This window comes from Chinchilla lanigera, unplaced genomic scaffold, assembly GCF_000276665.1.
Source record: "Chinchilla lanigera isolate Chin_1 unplaced genomic scaffold, ChiLan1.0 scaffold00094, whole genome shotgun sequence".
Classification (NCBI taxonomy): domain Eukaryota; kingdom Metazoa; phylum Chordata; class Mammalia; order Rodentia; family Chinchillidae; genus Chinchilla; species Chinchilla lanigera.
The window spans coordinates 1,461,616-1,474,050 of NW_004955495.1; the positions used below are offsets into that span (position 1 = coordinate 1,461,616).

Below are 12,435 nucleotides of genomic sequence, written 5' to 3' on the forward strand. Positions count from 1 at the left end.
TTTGGAGGAGCTCGTGATGCTGGCTTTCCTGATGAATTTGGCTGTTTTCATCCTCTGTGGAGCTCAGGACCTTACTGGTACTGAGAATGGCTTTGGTTCACTTTGGGGGAGCTCTGGTTCTCTGAGCATGGCTTCCTGGCTCCAGAGGGGAAGATGGTGCACTGCTGGTCTCCTGGAGAAGCTTGCTGCATTGGCTTCCCTGATGGGAACTTGGCCATCTTGATCATCGGAGGAGCTTGGGACCTCACTTTTTTTTTTGTACCGGGAATAGAACTCATGACCTCAGGCTTGCCAGCAAGCGCTTATGCCTCTGAGCTACAACCTCGGCCCCTTGATTTTTTTTTTTTTTTTGGTAGGGACCTCACTGTTGCTGAGGATGGCTGTGGTACCTTTCAGGGGAGCTCTGGTTCTTCTGAGGTCACTTCCTGGCTCCAGTGCAGATCCCTCAGCCTGCTAGCACAGATCCTTCATCCCACTGGCACAGACTTCCTAGATTCCACCACTGAGCTTTGAGCCTTCCCAGTGCAGATCCGTGAAACAGGCCTGCATGAGATATTGTTATGGGGGTGCTGGGGATTTAGCTCAGCGGCACAGCGCCTGCCTGGCAAGCACAAAGTTGTGAGTTCGATTCCTGGTACCATAAGAAAAACAAAAAAACAAATGAAAAAAAGATATTGTTATGGGCTCTGAGCCTCCGGTTGGACTCGTGGGAGGCACTGTTATGAGCTCTAGATCTTCAGCTGGACTCATGTAGGACATTGCCATGAGATCCAGGCCCTCAGCTGGATTCCTTGGTCTCAGTGTGTGGACAGATTTCCTGCCCTCTTTTGTGTATTGTTCTTTGGGTGACTATTATAAATAAAACCTTATAGGGGCTGGGGATTTAGCTCAGCGGCACAGCGCCTGCCTGGGAAGCACGAGGTCGTGAGTTTGACTCCCGGTACCAGAGAAAAACCAAAAAAAAAAAAAAAAAAATCTTATAAAATGTGTCCTGTATTATATTGTTCTCCCCTTGCAAAAATAAGCCCCAAACCAACACAAAATATAATATGTAGTTATATCATCTGTATGAGCTGTAATATATACGTGGATTTTTTTTTTTTTTTTTAAAGATAAGTGTCTTCTTGTGTAGTCCAGGTTGGCCTTGAACTCATGGTGATCCTTCTGCCTCAGCCTCCCCAGTGCTGGGATCACAGGCATGCACTACCACGCCTGACCCAAACCTGACATGTTTGATAGTCCCACTGAAATACTTGTTCCCTGCATGTGTGAGCTTAATTCTCTTTTTTTCTTTCTTTCTTGTGGTTGAGGTCCCTGTCTATGACTATGTGTATGTGTACTTTTACCTTATGATAAACTTCATATGAAAATAATTTTAAGTGTTTTTTTGTTTCCTTTTTTTTTTTTTTTTTTTTTGGTCTTTTTGAGACTATGCAGTTCAGGCTGGCCTTGAGCTCGCTTTGTAGCCCGGGCTGGTCTGGAACTTGCAAGGATCCTCCTGCCTCAGCCTCCCAAGTGCTGGGATCACAGGCATGCGCCACCACGCCTGGCTTTACTGCTTTTTACACAACCCTGTGCAACTGAAAAGTACTCATTGTAAGAAATTAATAATACTTTGAGGTTTTTAAAGCTTCATGGATTATCTTTATCTCATCCTATCTATCTGCATACATGGCTTTGATGGAACTCATTCAACATTACTTTTGTTTCGTTGTTTTGAGACAGGGTTTCACTATGTAGTTCAAGTTGGCCTCCAACTTGCAGCGATCTTCCTTCCTCAGCCTCCCAAGTACTGGGATGACAGGTGTGCAGCTACTATTCTTAGACACAGGAAACCCTGAGAGTGTGACACAGATGTGTTCGCAACTGCGGATAAAGAGACAGAGCAGCATTCTGAAAGTGGTTGGGTCTCAGGAAGCAGAGGGAATCTGTTTTTCATTAAAAACAAAAACAAAAGCCCTGCTTCCGTAGAAGATGGTATGGCAATTCCTCAAATATTTAAAAAGAATTACCACATGATTCAACAACTCCATTTCTGAACCCACACGGTGACCTGCGCCTGTGATCTCAGCATTCAGGAGGCTGAGGCAGGAGGGTGGCGAGTTCTGTCTCAAAAACAAATGAAATATTCCATTTATGGTTTGTACCCAAAGGAAGTAAAACTAGGATATTGGACAAGTTTTTTGCCCTTCCCACTCGAGATTGAACTCAGGGCCTTCACACTGAGCTACATCTCCAGCCCTTTTTTGTGTTGAGACAAGGAGTTGCCCGAGGTGGGCCTCAAACTTGTGATCCCCTGCCTCAGCCCCCTAGTGCAGGGATTATGTGCATGCGGCACCAGGACCAGCTGAAAATATTTCCACCCAGCTTCCTACCTGCATAAATCAGCCAGTGACGAATGGATAACACAGTGAGGCCCACAAGCACAACGGTATGATCCGGCCTAAACCAGAATCGTGTCCTAACCCACGGACAGCCCAGGGGGACTCAAACTAGTGACATGAGTCACGCGTGCTGGTGCTACCTGTGATTCCAGTGCTCAGGAGGCTGAGGCAGGGAGGTGGCAGATTCAAGGCCAATCTCAGTAATCCAGAGATCCATCTCAGAAGAAAATAAAAAGCCCCACCCTCTGAGAGTTCTCACTAAATTGCCTCAGCTCAATCAAACTTGTCATCCTCCTGCCTCAGTCTCCACAGTCCCTGACATCACAGCTGTGTGCCACTGCACCCAGACTTTTTTTTTTAGCTTATTAAAAATGGTTTTAAAGGGGCTGGGGATTTAGCTCTGCGGCACAGCGCCTGCCTGGCAAGTGCAAGGTCATGAGTTCAATTCCCGGTACCGGAAAAAAAACAAAAAACAAACAAAAAAAAGTAGTTTTAAAAGGTGAAAGTCAGGCCTGCTGGCCTACACCTGTGATCTCTGCACTTGGTAAGCTGAGGCAGGAATACTGCTGAAAGTTAAGTCAGCCTGAGCTACACAGAGGAAAGTTATGTCAAAAAAAAAAGTTAAAAGGAAAAAAAACCCAGGCAGTTACATCAGCCTATTATTTTTCCATTTAGTTCTTGCAGTGCTCATGGCTGCTGGCCAGGGCCTGTCACTGAGCACATACCTCCCCTGCTGTTGGAAAGCGACGGGTCCCTGCTATGTTCTAGGTTGGGCTTCAACTTACTCCGAACCCCTGGTTGGGCCCCAACTCTCCATCCTCCTGCCTCAGCCTCCCGGGTACACCGCCAAGCCCAGCCCCATTGCTTCTTAGGGAATGGCCTACTACTTTTGACCCTTTAGCCTGTGACTGAAATCCTGCGACCCGAGCGATGTTACACCTGAAGCGCCACCAAGCGGCCGCCTGGGAAAGTACACACGAGAGGTCCTAGAGCCGGGGTCTTCGCACCAGTGACCAGCTGTTTAGTTGGGGTTTATAGCGAGTTGTTCCCCAAAGACAAACTAGTTTGCTTGGCTTAAAATTCAGGAGAATCAAGTTAGGCTGGAAGCACAGGAGCCCACCTAACAGTCTCACGCAAACAGGGTTTTTTGTGTGGACATGGGAAATCCAGGGCTTGAAGAGCAGCTCAGGGGCAGCTTCAGCACCCCCCATACACACAAGGCCTATGTCCTCCTGATCACAAGATGGTTGCCGCATCACCAGTCATCAGTAACCACTCCAGACCAAAGAAGGGCGAGCAGGCCATGGAGAATGCCAGCCAAGGTCAGCCTTGGAGGCCACACGTTTTGCTTACAGCTCAGTGGCCATAACTGAGTTACACAACTTCACCTCCAGCCTCCAGCACATGGGGACACATGACAGGGCCAGGCTTGCGACAGGCTCCCATGTCCTCCTCCATGTGGAGCCTTTTCCTGCCTGCCTTTGGCTCAGGCAGCCGGAAGCCCTGTATAAATCAGTCTTGACCCAGCGTGCTTTATAGGAGAGATTTATTTGAAGAAATATTACAACATATAAAAACTACATAAAGTCTCAATTTCCACTTCAGAGTGGAAGATTTAATATAATGCATAATAAAAAACTTTTAAAATCCAGAATGCACAAAGAATAGCACAGTTTGATCACTAAGTCATTAGTCGATAAGCAAACCTCACGGACAGCTTCGTGTCGGCCAAGGCCGCGGACACCGCACGACACACCGGAACTGACAGAGCAACATGTTAGACGACGACGACATCAGTGCATGTGAGGTCTCCTGGTGGCAGAAATGGGGCGAGAGACACGACCTAGGCCTTCGCGGCTGTCTCCTCCTCCTTTACTTTAGCTGGAAGGGAACACGGGCAGAGTCACTGGAACGCAGCGCTGGAAGTGCTGCTGAGGGCTGACGTGGGCCGGACTGCGCTCCCCGCCCAGGGCAGCCCCGTACCTGCGGCGCGCTCTCGGGCTCTGGCCAACATACACAGCTTGATCTCCAAGCCGATGGCTTTGGCCAGGGGAGGCGGCACGGCGTTTCCCACCTGCGGGAAGAGGGACGGAGGGCAATGCCCAATTGGCTCTGCCAGAGCCGCGGCCCACACCCTCCCTACTGCTTGTCCCGGCACCCTCCGACTGGCCACCCCACCCCCAGCACCCAGTCACGCACAGAAGCGGCCCCAGGAAAGCTCAGAGCCGCCAGCCTCACTTGGCCTCTAGCTGCAGCCCCGCTCCTGCACAGCGGGCTCGGACGGGCTTCTCCCCGGGAACCCAGGCCCCGAGGCCCAGCCCACGCTTCACAGCTCAGCCCCTGCGCCGGGCCTGTGCCTGGACCGCGGGCAGACGACACCCATGAGCTCCGGGGACTGACCTGCCGGTGCCGGTCCAGGATGTTGCCGAAGAGCCGGTAGGTGTCGGGGAAGCCCTGGGAGCGGGCGCACTCCCGCACGCTCACCACGCGGTGCTGCTCGGGGTGCAGCACGCGGCCCTGGGGCGAGAGGAGGCGTCAGGGCGCAGGCGCCGCTGCAGAGGGGCGCAGGCTCCCGCACACCCCGCCACACCCACCTGCTTGCCCATGGGCTCGGGGTTGGTGACGGTGGTGCTGAAGAAGCCGTCCCACTCCAGGCGCCCGTACAGGCCCGCCCAGTGGTTGTGCCGGTTCCCGGTGTGCGGCAGGCACCAGGGGATGAGCGTGTTGAACTGTCTGGCCGAGGGGTCACAGGCTCTGCCGGCGGCTGCAAGAGAGGCCTGGTGAGGCCCGGCGGGTGGGCAGTGGGAGCCACCCAGCAGGGGACGATGGCCACACACCCTCCGCGCAGGAGCAGACGCCGCGCAGGGCGCCGGAGCTGCTGCTGCCGTTCTTCTTGTCCTGGTGGGTGTAGCGCAGCTTCTTGGCCTGGGTGCCGTCCGACAGCTGCACCTCGATGTTGGGCAGGTCACGCCAGTCCGAGCCGGGGGCCAGCGGGATGTGCCGCATGCGGGCGGCCACCAACGGGCTCATGTCCTGCAAGAGCGCGAGTGGCCCCAGCTCTCACCTGGCCCGGAGCCCCGAGCGTCTGCGGTGCACAAGAACCCGGCGCCTCGCACCCACGGGAAGGGACACCAGCCAAGAACGGGGAGCAGGGGAGGGGCAGGCGGGCGCGGCGAAGAGACAACGGCGAGCGTGATGTCTCAACTGAGCGTGCAGGCCGAGCAGGCGCGCTGGAAGGGCAGCGGGGAAGGGGGAAAGGCAGCGGGCACAGGGCGAGGGGCAAGGGGGGAGAGGCGAGGCGCTCGGACAGCAGGAGCTCCCGTGGGTGCTGGGCCGGGGGCCAGGATGCGGGCCGGAAAGGTGGAGAGCGAGGGCTGCGGGAGCAGAGGCTGGAAGCCGGGCGGGGAAGGGCGGGCCCGCTGCCCACCCAGAGCCCCCTGGCCCCGGCCGGCAGCAGAGGCCACCGAGCAGCTACCTTGCAGATGTGGTCCCTGACGGTGGGCTGGTAGTGCGAGCCCCGCAGCTGCCTCTGGAACCAGGACTGCGGCTCCCCATTGTACGCGATCTCGGGGGCAGAGGCCCCGTTCCGGATCTCGGGGAGGTCAGACATCGTGTCCCGCACCGTGATGGTTCGCAAGGGGGCCGAGCCCAACCTGCGGCGGAGCAGAGCACGCTGACACCTCCAGGACATGGGCTGCTCCCGGCAGCTCCGCGGTCCCCAGGGAGGGCCAAGGCGCGGGCTGAGGGCGGGCGGGCCCCTACCTCGTGATGTTGCTCACGAACTTCTTGTCGTCCACCACGACGCTCAGCTGGCAGGCGCGGGGCGCAAACACGTGCAGGGGCTCCGGGAACAAGGGCAGCTTCTCCCCGGGGGCCGCCGCCAGGATGATGGCGCGCCGCCGCGTCTGCGCCACGCCGTACTGCCCAGCCTGCGGGGGCGGGGGACAGCATCAGCGGGCGCCCTGCGGGTCCCCAACCGACCCGAGCTGGACTCCTGAGGGGGGCTGGAGGGCATGGGGACGAACGGCTAGGGACGCCAATGGTGCTGTGGGCAGCACCAGGGGAGGCTGGAGCTTGGCCACCTGACAACCTTGTCCCAAGGACACTGACAAGCGGGGGCTCAGGCATCCGAGATGAGGGTCCAGCTGCAGCCCACCTTCCCCGGGGGAAAGGGCTGGGAACGCGGGTGAGCAGGAAACCCCGGCTCCAGCCTCCCCACATCCCCGGGACTCGGCCTCCAGGAGGCGCCAATGGGACTCGCTGGGTGCCATCCCCGTGACCAGGACCAGGGCCTTCCCAGCAAGCCGCACCGCCGGCCTTTGCAGCCTCTAACAGCGCTGGGATGACAGACAACCGTCACCACGGCCACCTGGCTCTGTGCTTTCTAGATCTGAGTTCCGAGAGTGCCGTGCTGGTGGGGACGGGCAGGACCCAAGGGGACCACGCTGAGCCGCGCCCACAGCACCTGCAGCACGCCGAAGGTGCACTGGTAGCCCATGCGGACCAGGCAGCGCAGCGTCAGCTTCAGCACCATGGAGCGCTTGAAGGACACGAAGTTCCGCACGTTCTCCAGCAGGAAGAAGCGCGGCCGGTAGTAGTCACAGTAGCTGCGGAGCGGGAGACGCGCAGGGTCACCGCGGGCAGGGAAGGCGCTGCCTGGGCCGAGGAGCCGCACCTCCCGCCTTCCGGGCCCTGCTCCCACCTGAGGAAGGAGACCACCAGGGAGTTCTTGAACTTCGAGTAGGTGCGCGAGTTGAAGCGGTTCATGCCACTGAAGCCCTGGCAGGGGGGCCCGCCGCACAGCATCTCCACGTCCCCCTTCTGGGGCAGCCGCTGGTCGAGGGAGTTGGTCACATTGCCGGCCATGACCAGCTTGAGCAGCACGTTACAGTCCTCGGTGAACACCGTGGAGCCGGGGTTGTTCAGCCGGAACGCCTGCGCCGCGGGCTCCCACATCTCGATGGCCCACAGCGTCTCGCAGATGCCTGGGGATGGGAGGACGACAGCGCGCTCGCAGCCGCCCTGAGCAGGGGCAGGACAGGGGACTCGAGGCCCAGCCTGGCGCAGCCTTACCTGCCTGGTGGAAGCCCTCCGATAGCCCCCCACAGCCCGAGAACACGTCCAGGGTCCGCAGCTTGGGCAGCTTGATCGCCAGCTCTCGCTCACTGGGCTCCGATGCCTGAGATTTCGTCTTGCCTTTCCCTGGAGGGGACAGGCCACAGTGAGCACGGCCACCTACCCTGCTGGGCCGCCCCCTGGGCCTGCTCAGACGTCGCCGCGTGCCCATCCACTGGCAGCAGTGTGGGGGCAAGGTGGCGTCCCACGCGCTGCGGGATCCACGGCGCAGGGGCCTGGCTGCCAGCCGCAGCCCCGAGCACTAAAAGGCCGCCACCAGGGTCGTACCTTTCCCCTTCCCTTTGCCCTTGTTCCCCGGGCTGCGGGCGTGGTTCGGGGGATCCTCAAAGGTTTTGCTCTTTGCGTTGTAGGCCTGAAAAGGAGAACCACAGTCTGGGACAGGAAGGCCCCGTCTCCTCTGACAGACGGCTGAGAAGCAGATGTGGTAGAATCGATGTCTCCCTAAATGGACCCCCGGCTAATTAGCCACCAGTATGAGAAGCTCAATTTCATTTCACCGGAAACTGGGACCAGCTGCAAATACTTTTATTCGGCCAACACTAAAATCCGGGCTGTGATAAGCGCCTGTACCCGCACCGTCAGGCAGACAGGTGCTGCGTGAGGAGTGCAGTGTTGGAGGGGCAGAAGGCCTCGCCCTGAGACCACCGCACGGAGGTGCCGGGCGCAAGCACTTCCAGCTCCGAGCTTCTTGCCCGGGGCCTGGGCCCCACGCGGTTCTGTGGGCCTGGCCCGGATGCCACACAGGCACCTGGTAAAGGGACTGGGCGAGGTGCAGGGCTGTGTTCCCTGGAGAAGGTGGACATTTGGCCAACTCACACAGGGACACTGGCTGGGCTGGTGGAGGCCACCTAAGGATCTTCAGATTGTAGTCACATTCAGACTATGATATTACACTCCATTGTGTTTTCTCTTTAAACTCCATGGTGATACAAGCCTATAATCTCAGTACTCTGAGAGGCTGAGGCAGGAAGATCACAAATTCAAACTCAGCCTGGACAACTTAGTGATTTAGGGAGATTTTGTCTCAAAATTTTTTTATTAATTTTTTTGGTACTGGGAATCAACTCAGGACCTTGTGCTTGCCAGGCACGCGCTGTGCCACTGAGCTATATGCCCGGCCCTTCTTTTTTTTCTTTTTTTTTTTTTTTTTTGGTCTTTTTGAAACAGGATCTTGCTATACAGTTCAGGCTGGCCTTGAGCTCATTCTGTACTACTGGCTGGTCTCAAACTTGTAACGATCCTCCTACCTCAGCTTCCCAAGTGCTCAAAATTTAAAAAAAAAAAGGGCTGGGGATGTAGTTCAGTGGGAAAGGCCCTTGGTTGTCAGTCCTGCAGAAAGCAAGGAAGAAAAGAATGGGAAAGGGAAAGCGACCAAGTGTTCCACTCCAGGTCAACATGGCCGCTGCAGACCTGTACACAGAGGACTCTTCTTCGGTCACTAGAGCTCTGCAAGCGCGCCCACCGCCCGCCCCAGCAACGGCTTCTGGGAAGCCTAGCGCCTGCTTCCCGGGAAAGTCAAGGCCCCGCTGCGGGGGCTCCTCACACACACCAGCCCCACCCACCTCCAGGAAGTAGAAGCGGTCGGGGCCGCCCATGGAGTAGTCCTGCAGGCACTGGGGTAGGTCCTCCCCGTACTCCACAGTGCAGCGGCCCTGCACGGTCCGGAACTCCACCACTGCCTCCTCGTCGCTCCAGTACAGCAGGTTGATGTCGGCGTGGTAGCTCGCGGCGGTGGACTTGTGGGTGTTCTCTGGCCTGCGGGCAAGGGGTGCTCTGTGAGCGACGCTGTCTGGCCACAAGTCAGCATCCACTATCCAACAGGCCTGGGACAAGAGCCTTGCAGTGCGCGGATTTCGGAAGATTTACACATGCTTAACAAGATCTTAGGAGTAGAAGCCAAGTCTAAATCAGAATTCACGTCCGTCTCCTAGAATTTTCTACGCTGTTTTCAGGAGCCCTGCATGCTGACAGCGACCTGCTCGACCATTTCCGATCGGGAGCACCGCGCGTTTCCAGGTTAGGGCGGTCCAACCTCCAAACTGCATCGCCTTCCTGGGGTCCTCGGTGAGCCGCAGCAGAGCCACAAACCGCTGATACAATCAGTCTGAGGACCAGCCCCACTCGGTCCTGCCCTGTAGTCCTGCCCTGTCCTGTCTACGGCACTGCGGGCTCCTCCTGGCCACCGCCCCCGAGGACCTGTTCCTCACACCCGCCTGGACCCTGCATCAACACCGCCTCCCTGTGAGAACCACTTCCGGCGCTCCCCTCTCTCGCCCCATCAGCCAGTCTGTCCTCTCCGTGGTTACAACCAATGACCACACAGGGTGGGAAAGCCCTCCTGTCTGTGTGGGTTCCCTCCTGGCCACTGCAGTTCCAAGGAAGCCTCAGCAACCCCAGACACAGGACAAGGCCCAGAAGGAGACTGGGAAGGGGAGGTGGCGGAGGCAAACATCAAAAACAGGCCTCAGCTGGGCGTGGTGGAACATGCCTGTAATCCCAGTATTCAGGAGGCTGAGGCAGGAGGATCGCCACAAGTTCAAGGCCAGCCCGGGCTACACTGTGAGATCATGGCTACCCTAACCTACATGGCGAGATACTGTCTCAAAAACAGTAACAAAAAAAAAAAAAAAAAGGAAAACAGCGCCCAGGCTGCACCCTGGATATCCACCGAGAACATCTTCTGGAGAAGGGCCGTGCTGAACGGACTCCACCACCGAGCCACAGCTCAGCTGAGCCCCCAAGTCGCAAAACAAAGACCTAAAAGCAGCAGCTCTGAACCACACCAGCGCCTACAAGTCATCAGCCACCCCAGTGACTGGTACGAGCCCTGCTGCCCACAGCCCACCCAGCTCCAGCAGCCTCCCTGGCCGCTGACCTGTAAAACTTGTTGAGCTTGATCTTGATCTCTGCCTCGTTAGGCTTGCCATTGCTCTTCTTGGGGCAGAAGATCTCTTTTATCCGGCCAATGCGGTAGGGCTCAGGGGCGTCCAGGTTGCTGCCCTTGATGTAGTCAGAGTACTTCCGGTAGTGCTCCGGGTACAGCTCCTCATCCACCGCCTCCTTCCTCGGGCGCTTCACAGGGCTGGAGAGCTTGATGCTGTGGAGAAGGAGCCGCCAGGTGCGGCTGCCGTGAGGCCTTACTGCACTCAGCAATGCAACCGACCGGAGCGGCCCAGCCAAGCGCCCCGAGAACAGACACACATCAAAGGCAAATCTCAGTTCTGGTGGGCGTGGGAGCGCACGTCTGTCACCTCAGCATTTTGGGAGGCTGAGGCAGGAGGATCACAGGTTTAAGCCCAGCCTAGACAACTTTCTTAGTGAGACCCTATCTCAAAATAAATAAAAAGGGCAGAGCTCTTGGCTGTGGTTTAGGAGTTCGGTGCCCCTGCACGCTCGACTGTTAAAGGCCTGGTCCCAGGCTGCTGCTGCTGCGGAGGTGGCGGGGCCCTCTGGACAAGGGGCACTCACTTGAAGGCGAAGGCCTCAGGGGGCAGGTACACGCCGTCGCCCACCCGGTACAGGACGCCGTTCTTGGTGGCCGAGCTGTAGAGCACCCGGCTGTCCAGGTCCTCCAGCTGCTCCAGCACGCGGGGGATCTCCTTCTGCCTCAGCTCCGCCAGGTGCGCGCAGCTCGCACAGAACCTGAGGGGACCAAGCACCGAAACGGCGCCGTTTAACCAGAGACTCGGGCCGGGAGGAGAAGAGTTACAGGGGTGCGAAGGAGCCAGCCTCCTGCAGCCCAGGAGGACAGAGCAGGCGCTGGCACACGGCACCCAGCACACGGCATACGCCACACGCACGAAGACAGAGCGGGTCAGTGAGGGTGGAGAACACTCCGGGAAGGTGCGAAAGGCATTTGGGGACAGTCAGTATTGTGCTCAGGGCTTCTGGGCGGCAGTAGCGGGGCTGGAACCCTGGGCTTTGGTACTGAGCCGGGTTTCAGTATTCTATCTTGAGACAGAGCATTCCTAGGTTGCCCAGGCTGAGTTCAAACTCGTGATCCCCCTGTCTCAGCTTCTAAGAGTGCTGGGAGGACAGGTATGTGCCCCCACACCAGGCCCAATATTATCTTTGATTGACAGGTCCTCAAAGCGGAATTGGAGCCTGCCTTAAAAACAGACCAAGGGGCTGGGACGTAGCTCAGCGGCAGAACACGTCCTAAGCCGTGCAAGCCCTGTGGTCCGGGCACCCACACCCGCCCGCATGGCTGAAACAACCTTCAAGCCCAAAGCCCGCAGCAGCAGCAAGCAAAACAAAACCAAACCAAACCAAAAAATAAAGCCTGCAGCAGCTGCCAAGGCGCACAGAACCTAAGCGAGCCGTCCCGGCCTCACCCTACCCCCTGCGCCGCTGTCTTCGAATGCCCCGACTCACGGGAGTTTTACTTTTCCTCTTCTCTTGGCGGCACCAGGGTTGGAACTCAGGCCCTGCGCGCGGGGGGCACACGCTCCGCCGCAGCCGACCCACCGTCGGACCCTGTGGTCCCCTTGTGGGGACACTGGGTGGCAGCAGTGGACCACAGCCCTCGGTCACTTAGCCTCCAGACTCTACAGTCTGCGCTGCCCGTGATTTTGGATGCAATCGCACGAGGTAAGCAGCACCTAACCCTGACCCTGGCGCTCACGAGACAGGCTCTGTGAGCTGCACGCGGTTACGGATTGCTACGCCGAGCCACGCAGGCTGCCGGGTTAGGTGTGTTCAGACACCGTCACTCCTGGTCTGAGACAGTCTTGCTACGCAGCCCCGGCTGGTTGTAACCCCTGAACTTCCCGCCTCGGGCTCCAGAGCGCGGGGTCACAGCCATGCACCCCCTCATCAGTGGTTCCTGACTTTAGCGATCTTGAACTTGAGGCCTTCAGCGCGCACAGCGGCACCGCAAGCCATGCGCCCACTCTGGGGACGGCCACGGTTGCTT

At 57.8% G+C, this 12,435-nt stretch overlaps 1 protein-coding gene across 4 annotated transcripts in view; it reads right to left on the reverse strand.

The window, feature by feature from the left end:
- Positions 1–3,913: 3,913 nt before the first annotated feature.
- Positions 3,914–12,435, reverse strand: part of Dnmt1 (DNA (cytosine-5-)-methyltransferase 1) — a 39,851-nt gene continuing 31,329 nt past the window's right edge. For all 4 annotated transcript variants that reach the window (XM_005405582.2, XM_013505317.1, XM_013505316.1 and 1 more), the window contains 14 exons: positions 10,989–11,162; positions 10,396–10,617; positions 9,083–9,275; positions 7,788–7,872; positions 7,458–7,586; positions 7,087–7,369; positions 6,850–6,991; positions 6,147–6,313; positions 5,860–6,037; positions 5,222–5,417; positions 4,979–5,148; positions 4,785–4,901; positions 4,368–4,458; positions 3,914–4,265 (listed from right to left, as the gene is read on the reverse strand). In XM_005405582.2, the coding sequence (XP_005405639.1) occupies positions 4,228–4,265; positions 4,368–4,458; positions 4,785–4,901; positions 4,979–5,148; positions 5,222–5,417; positions 5,860–6,037; positions 6,147–6,313; positions 6,850–6,991; positions 7,087–7,369; positions 7,458–7,586; positions 7,788–7,872; positions 9,083–9,275; positions 10,396–10,617; positions 10,989–11,162 (2,185 nt within the window). In that variant the 3' untranslated portion in view covers positions 3,914–4,227. The remainder of the gene's footprint in view (positions 4,266–4,367; positions 4,459–4,784; positions 4,902–4,978; positions 5,149–5,221; positions 5,418–5,859; positions 6,038–6,146; positions 6,314–6,849; positions 6,992–7,086; positions 7,370–7,457; positions 7,587–7,787; positions 7,873–9,082; positions 9,276–10,395; positions 10,618–10,988; positions 11,163–12,435) is intronic.